The sequence below is a fragment of the Pelobates fuscus genome, chromosome 1, assembly GCF_036172605.1.
Source record: "Pelobates fuscus isolate aPelFus1 chromosome 1, aPelFus1.pri, whole genome shotgun sequence".
Lineage (NCBI taxonomy): Eukaryota > Metazoa > Chordata > Amphibia > Anura > Pelobatidae > Pelobates > Pelobates fuscus.
This window is the reverse complement of record NC_086317.1, coordinates 456,305,808-456,327,206: the sequence shown is the minus strand read 5'-3', so window position 1 is coordinate 456,327,206 and position 21,399 is coordinate 456,305,808. Positions and strand designations below refer to the sequence as shown.

Here is a 21,399-nt window from a genome sequence, read left to right as displayed (position 1 = left end):
TGTTTCAGTGTTCCTGCAGGCAGCTCCTTAAGGCTTCTGTCCTTTCTTGCAGGTAAGTGCTATATATGTCTTTTGGTTGTTTTAGCATACATTAGGCAGTGTAGGACCTGCCAGATATGGGGTACATTGGCGTTGTTGGCAGGCTTATGCAATGTATGATCATATAGTGTGACTAAATCCCCATGATTTTCATATGTAGTACTTAGTTATTTCTCCTCTTGTTTTGCCTATGTTATCCTGTCTTGTTTTAGTTTGTATCCCAGTCCATGTACAGTCCTGTCCAGTCTTGCCCATGTTATGTTTGTTTTCCTCATGTCTTGTGTATATGTTCTGGGTTTAGCTTACTATCCTTCTCTGGTTCTGGGTTCTACTAGTTCTGTCTTGTTTTCTTGTTTGGTGCCTATCTCTAGTCTTGCCTTGTTTCTAGTACTGGATACAATGTTGCTGCAGAGCCTTCCTATTCAGCTCCTGGGAGGTCTGCTAATTTCCTTGCTCCTAGTTCCTGGTATCCGCTTAAGCTGATTCAGGGTCTTGGTATGTGGCTGCACAAACGCTGGTGTTTAACACCAGGGGGCGGGTGGTTACCCTGCACCAGACCATGCTAATCCACCTCCACGCTGAAGACTCCCACTTAACATCAGGCATATTGGGTCCCGGTCCATGCGCTGCCTGGACACTGTGTCTGGGTCCCGGGCACCGGATCGCCACCCTGACGTATGGCCATAGGCACAATGGAGTTCGTGGAGTGGACCCTGCAGCTTTTCTGATCTGTTCTGTCTGTATCCTGTCCTGCCTGGATTATGCAGCATACAAGAGTACCTGTATCTGGACCAGACAAGGCGCAAAATAATATGAAGCAGAGGTTTTTTGGTGGGGCCGGCATACAGTGGGGCTGTCTGTCCGGCTGCTCCCCCCGGACTTCACACCGGGGCTACAGAGGCTCCGCCACAACACTTCCAGCCTCCTGAACCCAGAACACAGCCACCATTTTTCCCGACCAGGGGCAGGTCGTGGCACCCACATGGAATCAGGGGATCCTCCTATGGCCGTTGGCCTTATGGTGAGTCATTTTCTTTTACACACCCGTTCCTTACCACATGTGGGGGGCAGACTGTTTCATTTCCACGATGCCTGGCACAAACTTAGCTCAGATGTCTGGGTCCTAGAGACCATTCTAGGTTACCGCATCGAATTCACACAACAACCGATTCAATTCTCATTACCACATCGGATAGTTTTTTCCCCACGAGACAAAAATCTGGTAGCAGATTCGCGCACTAGAAATGAAAGGTGCGATCTACAAAGTCTCAGCTACCGTCCCCGGTTTCCTAAGCAATATCTTCTTAGTGCCCAAGAAAGGCAGAGGCATGAGACCAGTAATAAACCCGCGACCGCTCAACGCCTTTGTCACATACCATCATTTCAAGATGGAAGGGATACACTACCTTCGGGACCTCCTCAGACTGGGAGACTGGATGGTAAAAGTGGACCTCCAGGATGCATACCTCACGATACCGATCGCAGAGGAATGCCACCACTTACTTCAATTCCAATGGGAAAAGACGATGTGGCGTTTCCGATGCCTCCCTTTCGGCCTGTCTTCAGTCCCGTGGTGTTTCACCAAATTGCTGAAACCGGTAGTCACCCTTCTCCGCAGCAGAGGTGTACGTATGATCATATACCTCGACGACATGCTGATCATGGTTCACGACACCCATCTACTCAACCAACATCTATCCTGGGCGTTGACCCTGCTGCAAAACCTGGGTTTCCTAATCAACTGGGACAAGTCGATCCTGCAACCTTCCCAATCAATAGAGTTTTTGGGCTTCAATATAGATGCAATTCACGGAACGCTTAGTCTACCTACCACAAAGGTAATGCTCATCAAGAAGGAAATCCGACGGACTTTGTCACGAACAGTCCTGACTTTTATGACAACTAGCCAGGATAATTGGCCTGCTCTCTGCTTCCATACAAGCGATCTTCCCAGGACCTCTCCACTACAGAGCCCTGCAACAACTCAAAGCCACCCACCAACGTTTGGGTCAATCTTACTCAGATTCTGTGCCGCTAGACTGCACCGCAAAAGAGGAACTAGCATGATGGCTTCAACACATGGAAGCATGGAATGGCAAGGCGATCTTCGGAACCACCTCGGATCTCATCATAGAATCCGACGCGAGCAGACTCGGATGGGGCGCTCATTGTGGTCCCACCTCTACAGGTGAAAATGGTCCTCAAAAGAAAAGGAACTCCACATCAACAGTCTGGAACTCCTAGCTGGGTCATTTGCCCTCCGGAGCCTCCTCGGACACACAACCAATTGTTCCATACTTCTTTGTATGGACAATATTTCGGCCGTCCGCTACATCAACCACTTGGGTGGCACGAGATCGTCAATACTCACAGACCTAGCAAAATAATTTTGGCACTTCTGTCTGCGCCGCAACATATCAGTAGAGGCAGAATACCTTCCGGGACTCTCCAACACCATAGCAGATTGGAACTCCAGACATTTACAGGACAACCAACAGCACCTGGCGACTAAATAAAATGATATTCCAGAAACTCCAACAACTCTGGGGCCCGATGCACATCGACCTCTTTGCCTTCCGGCTGAATGCTCAACTTCCCTCATTCTTCAGCTGGAGACTGGACCCAGACGCCATGGCAGTGGATGCCTTCCTACAACACTGGCCGAGCAACCGATGAAATGCTTTCCCCCTGTTCTCACTCATAGCACAAACTCTCCTACACCTTCAACGCTCCCGAACACCATTGGTGTTAATAACACCGTTCTGGACGGCACAGCCTTGGTTCCCTTCAGTCATGGAAATGTCTATAGACCTCCCCAGATTGATTCCAGGTTTCACGGAACTATTATCAGACCCCGATGGGAACCCTCACCCGCTTCTGGTGCAAGGCCACCTCAGACTCCTGGCGTGGCTCTTCTCTGGGGACCCGGGACGATGTCAAACGTTTCACAAACAGCTCTGGACTTATTGGCAGGAGCTTGGGCACCAGGAACAAGATGGTCCTATACTCATGCCTGGAACGCATGGTGTAGCTGGTGCCTGGAACAACACATGAATCCCCTACGTGCTCCTATAACCCAGGTACTCAGTTTCCTTACTACCCTGTATGATCAAGGCTTGGCCTATCGCACCATAAATGTGTATAGATCAGCGATTTCAGCTGCCCATGACGGATGGGACGGTTTCCCGGCTGGGAAACACTTATTGGTCTGCCGTCTTCTACGAGGCAGAAAATTTGCATGTCCACCTCAACCCCGCTACACGGCCTTATGGGATGTTAATATGGTCCTTCGTTTACTGGAAGACTGGCCACCAAACGCAGATCTCACACTCAAACAAGTGTCCGCAAAATTAGCTATGCTTCTGTGCTTAATCTCCTGCAAAAGGGTGTCAGACGTTCGAGCTCTGGATATCGATGCGCGGTCCTTCATCCCGCAAGGTGTCCTGTTTAATATTACCAGACGTACGAAAACGAGAATCACATCAGTCTTCTACCCCTCCTTTCCTCACAATGCTAACCTATGCCCGGTGGCATGCCTCCAGGAATACGAACGGCGGACACAGGCATTTCGGAACCCAACAACATACGACCTGTTCTTGGCGATGAGAAAACCTCATCACCCAATATCCACAGTAACTCTGGCACGCTGGGTAAAATGGATAATGTCAGCTGGTATCATCGACACATCAGTTTAAGGGGCTCACTCCACGAGAGGTGCTATGGCCTCTAACGCATTCTCCATTGGCTGTAAATTGGAAGACCTTCTCCGCACAGCTGATTGGTCCCGGGAATCAACGTTCAAAAAATACTACTTCAGGCCAACAGAACATATCTCATCTATGGTTATATCACAGCTTTAAACTAGCCTAATATGAGCCTCCGTGTCCTTTAATAAAATTACCAGATTTTGCTAATTACGTAAAGTCATGATTTTATAAAGGACACGGAGGCGGGTATTAGCCCGCCCAATGACAGGTAAGTCGTACATGTTATTTTTCCCACCCACTTACCGATAAACAGGTAGGAGCGAGTTACATGTTCAAGTTATGTACTATATACTAATAATGATTTGGTTTTAAGTTTTTTTGCTGGGCCCAAATAAAACTATGATCTAAGATATAATGCTTCTTTAAACACTTGTACTGTTTAAATGTATGACAACGATATTGGAATCTGTCTCCTACAGCTTAACCCTGTAAGGGAATATTCGGGATCACCCTCTCCTTCCTATCTATACCGGAACAAACTCACTGGATCCCTCTACCTGAGACAGTTCAAGTTCATCGTTTTACCTGTTGATATGCTCAGCTTCGGCGTCAGCTAGAAAGAGGAAGTGGATTAGGTCACATGAGGAGACATAGAACAAGGATTGATTCCATTGGTTAATATGTTTGGAATGTTATATGTTAATCCTTAAGGGTATTCTGTGTTTTTTCTTGTTATTGCTATATTAAAATAGCAATATCCTTTCTTTGCTGCTGAGGAATAAAGAAAGAGATAAAGCCTAATACTCGCCTCCGTGTCCTTTATAAAATCATGACTTTACGTCATGTAATTAGTAAAATCTGGTAATTCTAATGTATACTATAACTATAATCGAATTAAAATGCATGTACTTCATGTAAGGCTGTAAGCTCCTTCTTTACCACTAGATGGCAGTGTACAGTGTCCATAAGTAGGTACATGGAGACATAAGGGTTTTTCGCACACAGGGAATTGTGCAGTTTAAAAGGTAATCTCAAAATGTTGGACAAAATAATCAAGCTCCTATCATTGAAATAAACTGAGACCCTCACGCCCCTACAATGCACGCTGTCTATTGTTCAACACCAATAGAGATAGCCAACCCAATGTATGAGGGGGCCTCTACACTCGCACAACAACCCCTCTACTGCTGGGTAAACTGAGAATGACAAAGAAAGCAACGACAAACACACAACAAGACGGAGAACCATCTAGGACACAATACGCATCACACACAGGCTGAAAAAGCTAGAAGTGTTCAACCCTAAAACCATTGTATAAGATGCTGCACGTTTATGTATGTTGTAAATGTCATCCAAACGAACGTACCCGCGTGTCTCGTAATACTTTAATTGTGAATCTGGGCCCTACGTGACCCGCCTTTCTTTCTTTTCTTTTCGATCTAATCCTCTACAAGATCATAATCTCGTGTTATACAATGTAAATCACTTTTAAAGCAGGTTAGTTCTACTCAGATATTCTAAAATAGTACTAAAATGTACAATTGTTCACAGTTTTGTATGTAAGCGCAGTGGATTGCAAAAGTAGCTCATTTTTGCATACCACTGATGGGGTGGGCTCCAGTGGAAAAATACAGTATAGCCTAATCTGGGTGTTATTGCACATCTACTGTTTGGTTAAGGGAACAATATAGTGTTAGGAATACAAATATGCATTCCCCTTTTCCCCTCGTTGTTCCCATCTCCATATTTAAGCCTTCTTGGATGACATCATCAATGTTTATGATTTCAGCTAATCTAATGCTTTCTCATAGGAAGACATTGGGAGGCATACACGGCAAAATGCAGCGCTGTGACAATCAGGTGGTCTCCTGAGACCACCTGACCAGAACAACAGAGTCTTACTTTGCTAATTGATGGATGTTCCTCTAGTGGCTGTCATATTTCAACTGCAGAGTTAAAAGCAGAGGAACATGGGACCTAGACCTCTTGAGAAAAAGTGGTCTGGGTGCCTGTAGTGTTTTAATGAATACACTATTCATGTATAGCTGGATAATAAGTGATTGGCTCTCTGCATGTCCATTCAACTACCCATAGTCGGCCACCTCCTGTACACATCCAGGAGATGCTATATTAATCCTGGATTAAGGAAGTTTGCCCTTAGAACGGATACTTATTAAATGCTTCTCAACAAAATACCTTGATTAATTTCAACATCCACAGGGTTATTAAAGAAACTGAGAATTCAAAATTAATTTGAAGTGAATTTCAAATTCAAGGTCAAAATAGCCCAACTAAAAAATTCTCTAAATTACCTGTGCTTTCAATTCGGAAACTCTGGCCTTAAATAAGGGTCAGACATCTTTACTCTAAAAAATTCTTACCCAGCTAAAGTTGAAGTATTCTGATGCTATGTGGAAGTACTCAGCATGTCAAGAGTTTTTTCCTGAGACAGTTTAAGATGCCATTTGGCCCTGTTCGTCAGTCAGAAAAGTAGCATTTCCAACCAAGGGAACTTAAAGGGACACTATAGTCACCTGAACAACTTTAGCTTAATGAAGCAGTTTTGGTGTATAGAACATGCCCCTGCAGCCTCACTGCTCAATCATCTGCCATTTATGAGTTAAATCCCTTTGTTTATGAACCCTAGTCACACCTCCCTGCATGTGACTTGCACAGCCTTCCATAAACACTTCCTGTAAAGAGAGCCCTATTTAGGCTTTCTTTATTGCAAGTTCTGTTTAATTAAGATTTTTTTTATCCCCTGCTATGTTAGTAGCTTACTAGACCCTGCAAGAGCCTCCTGTATGTGATTCAAGTTCAATTTAGAGATTGAGATACAATTATTTAAGGTAAATTACATCTGTTTGAAAGTGAAACCAGTTTTTTTTTCATGCAGGCACTGTCAATCATAGCCAGGGGAGGTGTGGCTAAGGCTGCATAAACAGAAACAAAGTGATTTAACTCCTAAATGACAGTGAATTGAGCAGTGAAATTGCAGGGGGATGATCTATACACTAAAACTGCTTTATTTAGCTAAAGTAATTTAGGTGACTATTGTGTTCCTTTAAAGATGACTTTCCACTTGGAGCAAAAGAAAATCAAGAGATGTACTGGAAAACAAGTTCTTTTATTATGTCTGCATTAAAAAAACAACACAGAAATAGGATTTATGACATGTCATATTTTTTTTTCAATCATGATAACAAATTTTGACAGATTTCCTTTAAAAGATCCACGATACTAACTGAGAATACAGAGATGTACTTTTTGGGTAATAATTAACATGACGCAACTCTGGACTGTATGATAAACTCCCTTTGTTTGTTTTTAATTTGTAGCTCTAGGCAATGCACCGTCAGAAATAATGAAGATATAACACGCTTGTTGTACTGTGATTGCCTTTTCTAGCTATGGAGTTGGACAATATTTGGCAAACTGAGAAAAATGTCCCCTGGAGACCTTTTAATTCAGCAGTTTTGGATAAGAATACTTTCCTGACTCACCCTGAAAGCTATTCGAGGCACTGCAGGACAGGAGGTAAGAAACAGACAAAAAAACTTTTGTATGTCAGAAATACATTGTCGTATTTTATCAGAAATATAGTAAAGATGTACAAAGGAGTGAAAAGTTAGGGATATTTTACTTAGAATTCTTTGATACTTTTCACAGTGTATTAACTGTCTTCTACGAATATTCATAAATAATGTTTACCAGAAGTTAAAGGGAAAATGTCACTCTACGATATTCCATAAAACGCTTAAAGGGATTCTATAGTGCCAGGAAAAGAAAGCTGTTTTCCTGGCACTGTAGAATCCTAAATTTCCTGGCAATGTTAAAACCCCTTCAGTCACTTACCTGAATCCAGCGCCGATGTCCCTCAACGCTGGCTTAGGATCCGCCCCTTCTCCTCCCCTGCCAACGTCAGCCGGTGGTGGAGATCTAATGTGCATGCGCGGCAATGGCCACACTCGCATTTGGATTTCCCCATAGGAAAGCATTATTCAGTGCTTTCCTATGGGGAAAATCTAACGCTGGAGGTCCTCATGCAGAGCGTGAGGTCGTCCGGCATCAGATACTGGACCAAAGGCCCTTTTGAATTCCGGAAGTCCCTCTAATGGCTGTCTGGTAGACAGCCACTAGAGGAGGAGTTAACCCTGTAAGGTAATTATTGCAGTTTCTCAGAAACTGACATAATTACCATTGTAGGGTTAAGGGACATGGGACATTGAACCCAGACCACTTCAATGAGCTGTAGTGGTCTGGGTGCCTACAGTGTCCCTTTAAAACCAGCTATAACTAGCGTTGACTTTTTTTTTTTTTTACGAGATGAGCTGTCTTCTTTTACATTTATATTAAAGGTTTACACAAATACAAAAAGAGAAGTCCTGCGCTTAAGCAGCAAGGACTACAACACACATCAGCCCCAATATATAGTAAAAACCAAAGAAAAGAAAATGTTACTTGCGCTTTCTCCTTAATCCCTATGTATATTTAGACAAATGGAGGTCATTTAGTTGCTCCAATATTAAAGGTTTAGCAAATGGCATCACAATTGAACTTAGACAAAGCAAAACCAAGGCAAACATTGCAAATGAAGAGAACATTGTGTTTGCTTCTCTATGATGAGTGCCAGTCGCTAAGGACAGAGTTTGTCACAATGATTGACAGGAAACTAAGATGGAGGCGCCCAGGTACAAGATAAAAGGTGTGTATTTCAACATTTAATAATTGATGTTTTACAATTCACTAATACATATTTGTTAAATACAGAACTAAGTTAACATTGTATTAAAAATCCTGGAAAATAACAGTTCCCGTTCTGGTGACCTATCTGGAGTGTTCTCAGCCAGTGAGTCTTGCATTAGTAGCAGATTCTTAGTCAACTGAGACATTGAGAAGTTATGGGACAATTCTGGATTAGGGACCTGGAAACCTTTATAATCACTGTAGAAAATGAACGCCTATGGGAAAACATGGGTTGACTGAGATCATTGCAGATGGGGCCGGTCACCTAAGCGACCACTAGAGAACTATAGCGTTAGGCAGCTGCAGAACTACCACAAGTGCAGCCGCTGTGCCCGCATGCTTAGGGTGCCCATCAGGTTAGAGCCACCTGGTGGACATGTGAAAGACAGAGCCCCCAAGGAAAGCCACCCTCCTGCACCCAAAAGGTAGCAAAACTGGAGAGTGGCTAAAAAAGTGTAAATTGTGTGTGTGTGTGTGTGTGTGTGTGGTGTCAGTGAGTGACACAAAACTTGAGTAGGCCAAACAGAAAAACAAAAACAAATGTAGTTTAATGTACTTTTTATTATTAACACTGGTGGGGTGCTGCCCCCATGGACAAGTTTCCACTAGTTATTGGCATAATATTTAGTAGAGATGAAAGTAGAACCTTTTGTCACCAATGATAAATGTCCTGTTTGTGAAGAACTAAATACCTTATGCTAAAGAACCTCATCTCAACCTTGAAGCATGGTGGTCGGAATGTCCACATTAGTGGCTGCTTTACAATATTGGAACCCAAAGAATGGTATCATTGAATGAGCAATACATTCTAGATTGCCCTGCAAATAGTACAGGAGAATAACAAATTGTTCTTACATGAGGTGAGGCATAGCAGAAAGCATGACAGCTACCCTAAATGCACATTGCTGAAGAAATATAGTTTTTTGGGGAATGGAATTAATAAACAGGCACAATAAATGTTTGATTATAATACTTGGTGCTCAGAGAGGATCAACTAAACCCCAAATCCAAAGTGATTATGCACATCCTTTTCCGAACGTATTGGTGTGTTTTGGACAAATGTTCACCAAAGATGTGAAAAATTTAGGGGGCGGGGTCTGACCTGCAAGCGGAGCAGTCGCATGGTGGATGAGCTCCCACCACACAGACTGGATACAGGGAAATACTGGCTGATACCAGGCCTGAATTGATGCCGGGGTGTGTTACCCATGCTGGGGGCACCCTGGTGAATCACCCGATACTGGATCCAAGTGTTTCCCGCAAGCGAGAACCCAAGATGACAGGCAGCGGCCTGCGGTGGACGGAGCAGAGGTGGGACGGCCGCTCTCCTCGCCCCTACGCCGGAGGTACTGCAATACTGATTACCCGCTCCCCCCCCTTAGGACCGGCGGAGGTGATCCCGGTCCAATCTGTCCTGATAGCGGGGCTACAACGCGAGCTGATGGCAGAGCCTACACGGCAACCCCAAGCTACACGGGCTCTTAAAATGGCGGACGCCACGTGCGCTCAACACTGCCGCACAGACAGCCACAGCATAGAACTCATGGCACGACTCGACGCCATACTCGACGCCTTTTGGGCAAAGATGTCAACCAGGGAGCGTTATACTAAATCACCAGTGCACAAACCCAACGAGGAACCCGTACATACTAGACACGACTGCACTGGCCCTCGACTAATGGGACCTAAAAGATGGCGCCGACGGCGGAGATCCCATCTGCTGAAACGCAAGCAGGCCAGATCTCACCACGCTACGATCACTGCCCTAACGGGCCCACAAGTTCAACCCAGATCCTGCCGGAAACGGAGACCCGAACAGCAAGCAGCAACAAACCAGCCACGATCCCACATGACGCCAGGGAAGACCCCAAAGCACCAGAAGGTGACCCCACTTGCCTGCATCGTCAGAGCGGGCTTCCACAGCGACGGATGGACGAGACAGCTGCTGGAGCCCACAAAGCTGCACCTCGCCGTGCCTCACCAGGACTCTCAACCATCCTTAACATCCTTCAATGCTCAAGGTATCGGCTGACAGGGAACTCACGAACTGGGACATACAGGGGTGCAAGCTTAAAGCCTCTCCTACTATAGACGCTGTCCATACTATACTGACACCTCTGGAATAGAGACTTTCCGACGAGATTGATCTTTAAAGTAATATACACTGTACACCCGTGTCAAGTGTTTCAGCACCTCCATGATAGTCATTCATTAGCATTTCATCTGTATATGACTTAGCTCGCTACCTATGCTTTTTTTTTTTTTTGTCTAGATTGTATTACCAGACAATACCAGTCCTACCAATGATTATTAGGCATGTTATACTACACGTTTATAGCACTGGGCATGGCCTGCATACTCCAGCCATACTAACTAGCTTTACATAGCTACCTTCTTGTATCATATAAGTTTTAATCCTGTTATATGGTTAGATAGGCCTCATACCACAGGCATAAGCGGGGTATGTACTGTTATGTTATCCTATTGTCTTCTTATGTTCACACACAATGATGCATAGCCTGTTAATGACAAGCATATTAAACACGCACGCGCCATGTTGGCCATAGTTTAGCCTTAAATTTCCCAGCCACCCTATCTGGGCTGGACTACGGAACCGCTGAAAATACTATAACTAAGCTGCTCTAGTTAATAATTGTTTAGCCTGCTCGCGAGGTATCGCATGAGACAGCCCTGTATAAGAGACGTCGTATTGTGTCATTGCTCAGCCTGTATACTCCGACCTTACATGACTCTTAGATTCCTTAACCTAGTCTTAGCATGTATTTACGTATCCAGCAACTGAATAACCGTTTGACGTAACCTTAATATTCTACACAAAAATGAGGCTAGCACTATATAGAGATGATATGCCTTACATTGTATTATCCCTGCTTGTTTGAAATTTTATTGTCTCCCTTCTTACTTTCTGTACCCACATACCTTTATGCCTCAATAAAAAAGAGATTTACAAAAAAAAAAAAAAAAAAAAAGAAAAATTTAGATTTTTTTATTATTATATATTTAATAAAATTATTAGTGGGACTATTGAATAAAATATCAAAGGCAACAATGTGGTGAAAATTGACCCCTGTTTTTAAATTGTTTAATTAGTCAAAACATTGCAGAAATGGTGGAAAAAAATGAATATTGGAAACAAAACAGAATAATACCTTCAAAGTATCCTCCAAAACTCCTGCGAAGACAGACTCCTCGTTTACCACAAAGAGACTGTTCTCAAACAAACCCATTTAAATCTGTATTGATCAGTGCAATGTGTATTAGCTCTGGCATATTACATAATGTTTTGTTTTATTTATGTATTTATTTATTTAGTGCTTCCTGATGATTTCTAATTTTGATTAATTAATACTATATAATGCATCAAAGCAGTTGTAGTGGTTATGGTGCTAGGAATCACTTGGCGCCATCTCATTGTTGAGTTAAACGTTTTTCAAGCTGTTTGAAACTTATCCAGGTCTCCAAGGTGTCTGTGGTCTAGGGCCAATTCATGGATATCACTAAGGAGAAAGTTCCCCTTCCAGATGAGATGTAACAAATTTGTCCATATTTGGATCAAACTCATTGGTTAAGATGCTCCTTCTTTAATCAATACGAAATGTTCACGTGTACATTTGCACTTTAGAACCTCAATAGTTCATGCCATAATGTAGCATATTTGCCCCCCTGCTCAGATTTACTTTATCAATATATTATGAGTTTATTGGGGGTAATTTAATGGATGAATGTAAGCCTGTGTCCTGGAGTAATTGGGAGTAGGTGCTATCCCTTATACAGATATGCAATCAGCACATTGGAGGACGACACACTACATGTCCATCAAACCCACGTGGGCTCTTCCCAGTGATGCAAGCAGTTAGCCGCGCCCAGTCCCCTTCCCCATTGGTTAATGCACATGCTGACTAACCTGTTTTACGGATGGCTGATTAAGGCATAGCATATTTAAACCATTCTGGTGAGTAGTCACATTCACGTTTGCCCCTGAGGACGGTGTATTATCATGCCGAAATGCGTGTTGGGTTTTTTCACGGGTCCCTCCGTTATGGAGCACCTTAGACAGCGATTGAGAACTTGAGGGAATTACCCTAGACGGAGTATAAGCATAAAACACCCATGAAGGTGTTTACAGGAGATTTAGGGTCTAAAGACTAGGGCCACCTTTACCAGATACCTCTAGTATTTATAGAGAGGTGGAGTCATTTGTATATATCCCTATCACCTATCTCCTTGTATATATACCCTTCACTTTATATATTTTTTCCTGTGCTTATTTCTCACTGTTTAGCATATCTCTCACTATTCCTTTGTGTTTTGACTTTTGCCTCTGGATGATTACACTAGGCTCTGTTGTAGCCAGTGTTATATAGATTTCCATGAGGACTTATAAACACAAAGGTGAAGACTGCTACTTTTCTGTTAGTTCTCATATCGTTACATTTGTATCCTGTGGAGTTAACGTGGCATGCTTAATTACCATTCATTAGCTATTGAGCATATCACTCGGTATTTAGACAGCTATTTGCGAATTTAAGGGATTTTTTTTTTTTCTAAACTGAATTAACGCATAGAATATCCACAAAGGTGTTACATGAGACTGAAGGTCTAGTGACTAGGGATCCCCTTACCACAGACCTCTAGTAACCCTAGAGAGGTGGATTTAATTGGTTATATCCCTATTACTTATCTCGCTGTATATACCCTTCATTTTTTCCTGTGTGCTTTGTTCTCACCATTTAGCATATCTCTCACTATTCCTTTTACGTTTTAGTTTTTGCTTCTGGAAGATCACACTAGGCTCTGTCGTAACCAGTGCTGTATATACTTCCATGAGGGCTTAAACACATAAAGGGGGAGATTGCTACCTCTTCAGTTAGTTCTCGTACTACCAATCCATACCCGTTTGGAACAAGTTTAATATTGAGCATCTCACTCAGGGCTGTTCCCCCTCCTATCAGGCTACACTGTTTAATTTGTCCTAGTACTTTTTAGAGTTGCTGATAAAGTTCTTTTGTTATTTATTACTATTTTCTCCTTTAAGATCTTATTGGAGTGGATTGGAAATGTAACATTGTGGTCACTTTCTATCCAAGTGACACCTTTGGTTCTCTACTATTTAAAGACATTTCCTACTTCCTCATTTCATCATTTAATCCTCTTCAGAGATAAAAAAAAAAAAAAGTGCAAATTATTTGGCTGGTTTACCATGATAGGAGTAGTAGTCCGTAATTCTGACAATAACTTCCCAGCCCATCCTTTTCGACCATGTTTTTTTTGTAGCCTGGGTCTGTTGGCACATTGTGCTAACCTTTATTCTCGATGAATCTGAGATGGCAAAGTCTTTATGAATTAGCTTTTTATGTATTCAGTGAGCGATAACAGAGAACAATACAAGACTTCCCAAGCATTTCTCAGCTACAGATCTACAATGCAGTAAAGGGGAGTTCACGTCGTACGCCTCCCAGTGGACAATGTGCTTTGTGTGTTGCAAAATCTTTAATTATACCAGCAGTAAACAGGGCTGTATTAGAATATCAAGCTCCCTGGTGTAGAGGGCACCGTCTGTGTCTTTCCCCTCCCTCCCTCACTGTGTGCTCTGTAGGTAGTTTTCCTGCTGCAGATTTTACTGCCTAATGTTTTGGCCTGAAATAGGCAACTTGTTGCATTGCAGCTATTGACTGTTTACAAATCCTGTCATCCCTCATCTCTAGGTGTTCCGTTAGAAAAAAAATAAAAATATATCAAAGCAGCTGTTGGACTGCAAGTCCCATTATCACTAGCCAGGGGGAAAAATCATCTATTTTTAGACTGATACTTCTGCCATCACTAGCTCATTAAACCCTTTGGACTACAACTTCCGTCCAGCACCAGAGTTACCATCACTGGTGAGTCGTGGGAGCACTCCAGCCGTTGACTAGCACTTTATAAGCCAAGGGCATAGGGACACGCTACACTCTGAGATTCATTGAAACTCAACCAATGTCCTTGGTACATTTTAGGCCACAATAGCCAAGTCAGCTATAGTTTTAATATTTATTTTGAATTCCAGATGTTTCACACCTTAGTGAACAGCCCTGTATAATTTCTTAGAGTGGGTAGGACATTTCATGCAGTGCCAAACAGTTTGTCGAAGCTAAATGTGACTAGATGATTTATTTAATCCAGATGCTTAAAAAACACCATGTAAAGGATAGCATTCACTTAAAGTTTTACTTTAAGGACCATGACCACTTCACTGATTTGGAGTGCTTATGGTGCCTAGAGATTGTTGTTGCAGCATTTCGCTCTGAACCAGTTTAACCACTTGACTGCCATAGGTGTAACTTTACGTCTGGTAGCATAATTGGGCTGTCAATAGAAAACTCAGAACAAGATCTCCTGGTGGCTAATGCTAATTCTGTGTATGTTTGGCTTCTGTTGTTAGCATGGCAACAGACAGCCAATGACGGCACAGTTCCTCCTTGAGGAGAGGACATGTGCCGCCCATGTCCTCTCCTGAGCCTGCCCTCCCTGATGTCCTATTTCTTTTTACTTTTTCTTTTTTTTTAGTGGGGGTAAAATTGGAAGAGTTGTCCTGAACAAAAACAGTGTTTTCTTAAAAATGTGTTGTTGTTTTTTTTTGGTTTGGAGTAACCTTTTAATATAGCCTTGAGCTGTGGACTAAAGGGATTGTTTCTTTAAATTTCTATGGCATGACATCTCAGTCACTGCTTCCTCACACTGGCAACAGTGGAATATGTCCAAGTTCTTCCTTCATCTAAGGCCCCAGGAGAGGCAACTGAGGTCTTTAAAATTGCTGGTTACAGCTCCAACCTTTATATGATGCCAGTACAGATGGAGGAAGCAGAGGGTTTAATGTGCCCAGGGGACTCAGATGTTCCAATGGAAGAGATCTAAGATTTTGTTGTATTATCAGAAGAGCCGTGTAGTTTGACTGGGAAACAAGGCTTTTAGGAATTCAAAACATTAGCTTGTGTATGGAAGTACATTATCTTTTCTTTAACGAGCTTATTGATTAATGTGGGCCATAAATCCCTTTGTGCCTCTTTCCATTCTTCATAGACAACTTCTCAACACAGTGTTCAGAACTTGAAAAGTGGGTTGAATTATCCTTAAACAATTTCACACCGAGTTGCTGAATATATTCATTCTGAAAAAAGTGGATACACCTGTGATGTACGTGTGCCTAGGATTAAAGGAACACTATAGGGTCAAGAACACAAACCTGTATTCCTGACCCTATAGTGTTAAAAATATATATCTAGATCTCCTATGCCCCCCCTTGTTATCCAAAATATAGCAAAATCTTACTTTTGTTGCAGTCTGCTGCTGCTGGCACTGTCCCTGCTCTGTCTGCTTGGCTGACATCATCAGAAGTGTTCACATAGGAAAGCATTGGATTGGCCGAGACTGTCAAGGAAGCAGATCAGGGGAGTCAGTCCCTCTAGCAGTCATCTAAGGAGTGGCCAATGGAGGTGTCTCTAGGCTGTCATGCAAACACTGCCTTTTCTCTGAAAACACAGTGTTTACTGCAAAATGCCTGAAAGGAATTATTATGCTTACCAGAACAAATATGATAAGCTGTAGTTGTTCTGGGGACTATAGTGTCCCTTTAATTTATTTGTATAAATGTGATTAGGAACTCAGCACTATGGTCATAGCTGAACAGGTGGCTGTTTTCTCTATTTAACAAAGTAATTTTAAGTCACATAATGACAAAACCTTCAGTGTTCTAGTAGAGTAAATATGTAATGAGTTAAACAAATCTTAAATCATGTTAAGTGTAGATAGAAATTATTTTCTGGATTTAATATATATTTCTTGTGTTAGCATAAAGATGCTTCCTTAATGAACCTGCTATTTGTCCAGAAAACCATGGTTGGTGTAGAGTACACCATTGGTGGTGATGCTACAAGGGTGATCGGTGGTGATGCTACAAGGGGCCATGTCTGTCTAAAAATGGTCATGATTCACCTTGAAAAAGGGTGTGCCAGCATGGCATGGATGAAACTGAGCAATAGCCCCATTCAGGACTTTTTTTTTTTTTTTTTTTTCATACACAGGAAACAAGTCCATTGCTTCCCCAGCAATTCATCTTATTATATGTCTTGCAACATTAGATTCCATGTAGCCATATCATTTTTACTCATTGCTCCTGCAAAATCTCTCCATGGTTCATTCGGAGGGTCCCTTCAAATTGTCTTTGCACACATGAAAAATTCCTTATATTATCTACATTATAACTAAAAATAAATCATAAAATAAATTAAAATATGACCTGTAGTAAAGTATAGTGTCGCTATTACTAACCCAAGGACTTAACACGTGCCTGTTTTTGCTGAACACGTTTCACGTATGAATGGCGCTTTTAACAGGGCTGTTGAGAAAGCATTGTACAGACATGAACCGTCTTCAGCCAAGACAGGAATGTGTTTAGTCCTGTGGCTCCCTCTTGGAATAGTAATACAAGCATTATACTTTACTACCTCCCATGGGACCCACATTTATTGTCCCAATTAATGCTGGTCTGTTTTAGGGCTACACACAAATCCTGTCTCGGCTCTACTTGGACCAACAAGGGGTTTTGTAAATGAACCTCGTAATAATTGTGTACGTTGTAAGTAGCCTGTGACTGACAAACTCCAACAATAGGGGGAGCTGCAGCAAGTTCACATGGCTGAATAGAATAAACATATTAACACAGCTGTATGGCCAGCTGAGGATCCCCAGCTCTAAATGACACTTTGTTTACAGGTTATGATGTTTTTCTGTTACTCTGTATAGAACCCTTGTTTGTTTATTACCCCAGTAAAGTACAATTCCCTTCACTTCACATTTTGCATCCATGTTATTTCAGTAAACCACTAACAGTATTTACAGCCTTTTATATTTGTTTGTTCTGTATGCACTGCTGAGATTTCTTATTCTCTTTTTTTTTTTTCTTTTTGCAAATTCAACAGCTTCAAACAACATCACAACACTGAGCAACATCAGAGGTATTGCATTTGATATTCCTGTTGAGTTCTAAACTGTGTTTTGCATTATGGGTGGGCATGCTAGTTGCGAAATGCTTTAATATGGGCACCCCCTGAGGTGCACAAAGCTACCTAGTCAGCATGTCCCAGGAACTGAATGTGGATATATCTAAATGTACAATATGCAGAAAAGGTGTGATGTAATTAAAGGGAATTTATACTGTTAGGAATACAAATCTGTATTCACACTGCACACTACAGTGCCCTCTGTTCCCCCCTCCCTCGTGTCCCTTCCCCCCACGTGGCACATTAGTGCGGTGCTCCGATTTCACCGAGGCAATCCGACAGGAGGACCTTATGCGCATGAGAGCCGAGCATTGCGAGCGCATTAGGCCCTCCCCATAGGAAAGCATTGAATCAATATTGATTGACGATATTGTCAAATATAATGTAGAAATGAACTATCATGACAACAATAGTAACAAGTCGAAAAAAGAACACTAGAATGACAGTACTATCAGATACAAGGTATAAACGCTTCAGGCGGACAAAACTACCAAGTCCAAAGTAGAACCCACTTAGAAGAACAAATCTTATGACACTTTCAAGCTCAAATGTTTTCATTGGCGTGGTGCCCTATGCTGAGACAATTGTAGCCACAATCCTTGTATCTCCCCATCTTTACCTGAAATGGAAACAGCTGTACCATATTTAGTGTAAGAACATTGCTTTACAGAGCAAAGAATAAAATATGATGTTCTATTGTTCCACAGAGTAACAAGTAATAAGATTGTAGGGATAATTGTTGGACAAAGTATAAAAAATTATATTTTGTGAAAATAAAAATATTCAATCCACTTACAAATCAATCCACAATTTTCAAGAGGTACACCATCCTTAATTTAGTGAACAATCCCTAAGATTAGTAGCCAATTAGATTAATGGGTGCTTGGTTCTAAGTTTAGTGAATAAATTCACAGATCAGCACAGTGTTATAGGTGTGTTGATAGCGCTTGATTCTCAGTTTTGTGAATAACCCCATAGAAATTTAGCATATTGGGACTACGGGTGGAAAAATCTCAGTGATCTGACCCTTTGACACAGCTGCACCCCTTGTAAACCTTATCATTATATCAATAAACATTCTTCTATCTTCTCTAAAATAGAGGTTTTGGATACAATCAGTTTTTCCTGACTATATCAGTCTAGTTTAAAGTAGTATCATACACATTTCAAATACTGGCTTGTGGCAGTGCAAATAATAAAAGAGTAATTAGTGAAATCAAATGAGAGGGAACTTGTAATGTGTTTCTACTTTTTGAACAGATGGTGCTACTAGCAGGAGACCACATCCAAAGCCACTGACAAACAAACCAGGCATCTGCTCTGCACGGGGCAAGGATCAAACACACAAATCACCTTAACTGGTGGCTTGGTGCCGTTGGCTGATACAAGTTTCCACCTCTTGGGCAAAGTAAAATGGAACAAGCAAACTAAACTAAGTTCATTCTCTTTATTAATAATTTCATGTCAATTTCTTCTTAGAGCAAGGTTGTCCCATGTTCTACCAAGGAGCCCAAAACAGCATGCCATAACTTTGAAACCAGAACCATGGGTGACGTTTAGCGGCCCCAGGCTGTCACATTTTGTGTACAGTGGTTTCAGATCTTGGCTGCCTGATAGAGTTTAGCTTCTATCTTAAAAAATCTGCACATGCACAAGAATGTATTTCACAAAGTGCTACAAAATCTAAATAAAGCAAGAATTAAACAGGTTTGTTTTAAAATGCAACATGGAAAAGCTGGTAAAATACACAAACACAGCCCCTTACTATAATAAATGATTTCTGCATGTTATTTGTATAATTCACAGGCACAATAACTTGTAATTGTAGCTGATTATTAAAGATTATTGTATATATGTATATTACATGTACACAATGTTTTAAAATATGAACTAGTTTTTAAAGATTATTATACCGCACACAATGACTGTGTTTTATTGGGTCAGAATTCATTAACAGGAAGAATCAGTTCTAAAACGGCTAAAGGGATAGGTATTCTCTTGCAAAAGACAAAATATTACAACCCTATCACATTCCATGAACCTATATCTCAAGGATATTTCACAGTGCCTCAATATTCTGCTTTTAAAGGAGACTCCAAGTACCATAACCACCAATGTGTGTTGCACGCATTAAAATGCAAAGATCTCCTCTGCAATTCTTTGCTGCATTTCAATGTTTATATGATCAGAGGTATTTAAACATTAACTGTAAGCATACCTAAATCAGTGGCATGTGGGGATCCTGGTGTAGGAAGAACTTGGTGCAAAAATGCAAATCATGAGAATTCGCTGCAATTTAAGGAATTTTGAAGGTGATATTTATCATATTTTTAATTAGTGATTTGCATGTTTTTAAATATACATGTACATGAAAACCAGGGGTCTGCACTCACCTGAACATGCTTAGAGGAGTGCTCACTCCAGCGCACTCACTCATCCACTAAACAGCAACTTCAAAGCTCACAGATTTTATTCGTTTTTTGTTTTAATTTACATTTAGCCTTGTACTGCAGAGAGCCCCTTATGGACGTTTTTTCCCAAGTAAGTGGGTTAATCTCATAAGAGTAGACATTAGGCTGTTAGTGTAGGACCTGCCAAAGATGGGGTACATTGACGTTGTGGTAGGCTTATGCAATGTATGATCATATAATGTAACTAAACCTCCATTATTTTTGCCTAGATTAGGAGTTTAAAAAAAACCAAAACAAATAAAAACTGTAAGCATTAAAGTTGCTGTTTAGTGGATGAGTGAATGTGTTGGATCTTGTGTATCAATATATGCATCAATGTAAAATAATTCCAATAAATGCAGAATTTGTTGGTGCTGAGCTAGGTAAATCCACAGAGCTAAAAATTCACAGAAATACTGTTTATATTTCAACTTTTAGACATCGTTATGGACTATTACGGTAGCCAAGCAACCAAGTGCTCTCCATACCCCCGTTTCAGTATATATTTTCGAAATGCATAAAGTACATATTCATTTTAAAATTCTCTATCATAAACTGCACTTACGGCTTTTTTTTTTCCAGCTTAATATTTTGTGATTTTTATTTTATTTTATTTTTTTCTATCGGGTAGCTGCAAGGCATACAATGATTATGCGAGAAGCACTTCACGGTATACAAATCAGGTGGAACATAATAAAACATTATGTATAAGGGTATATTTAATCACTTCACAAATCATAAAAGAGAGGTAACCAGTATTTTCAGCGGAGAAACTTTGGAGTGTTTTAGGGTGGGGGAGAGCCCTGAACAGAAACACACATAATAACCCCCGACAAGCCCGGGTGCAACACAAACATGGACACAACCACCCATTCGTAACCGTGGAACCTAATAGCCACAACACAGACACACCCCTAAATAAGCACATGACACACAAACAGTAACGGTGGGGAACACACAAACCCAACTTGGGCAAAACTGCGCAACCCAAGATAAAGGGCCCTACAAGTTGCCCGACAATAGAGGTTGGAAGAGAGGCCTGTGAGCCCCAACACATACACAGTACGAACCACAATAGCAATGTATGAACCGAATAATAGCTTGTGAGCACTGAAGCACTGGTTAAGCTTGTGTAAGATATTTGTGATATTGCGAACGCACCGAGATTACTGTATTTCTAAAGGTCACAGATAACGGTGCTTACTCCATACACACTAACAAAGTACATATTATTATCTAACCTTAACCAAAGACGGTTACTCTGAATGAGGTTTATTTCAATTCTAACACGTATAAAGACTTGTATTATATGAGATGCATAAAACCTGATAATTGGAACTGCAAGTCCGTCATGATGTGGGCCTGCGAGCCCGAACTGACACTAGCATTTTACTTTTTGCA

At 41.5% G+C, this 21,399-nt stretch overlaps 1 protein-coding gene across 2 annotated transcripts in view; it reads left to right on the top strand.

The window, feature by feature from the left end:
- The window catches only part of C1H11orf97 (chromosome 1 C11orf97 homolog), a 43,912-nt gene extending 24,631 nt beyond the window's left edge, over positions 1-19,281 (top strand). For both annotated transcript variants that reach the window (XM_063430682.1, XM_063430675.1), the window contains exons 4-6: positions 7,155-7,283; positions 17,468-17,503; positions 18,809-19,281. In XM_063430682.1, coding sequence (XP_063286752.1) covers positions 7,155-7,283; positions 17,468-17,503; positions 18,809-18,906 — 263 coding nt within the window. In that variant the 3' untranslated portion in view covers positions 18,907-19,281. The remainder of the gene's footprint in view (positions 1-7,154; positions 7,284-17,467; positions 17,504-18,808) is intronic.
- Positions 19,282-21,399: the final 2,118 nt, after the last annotated feature.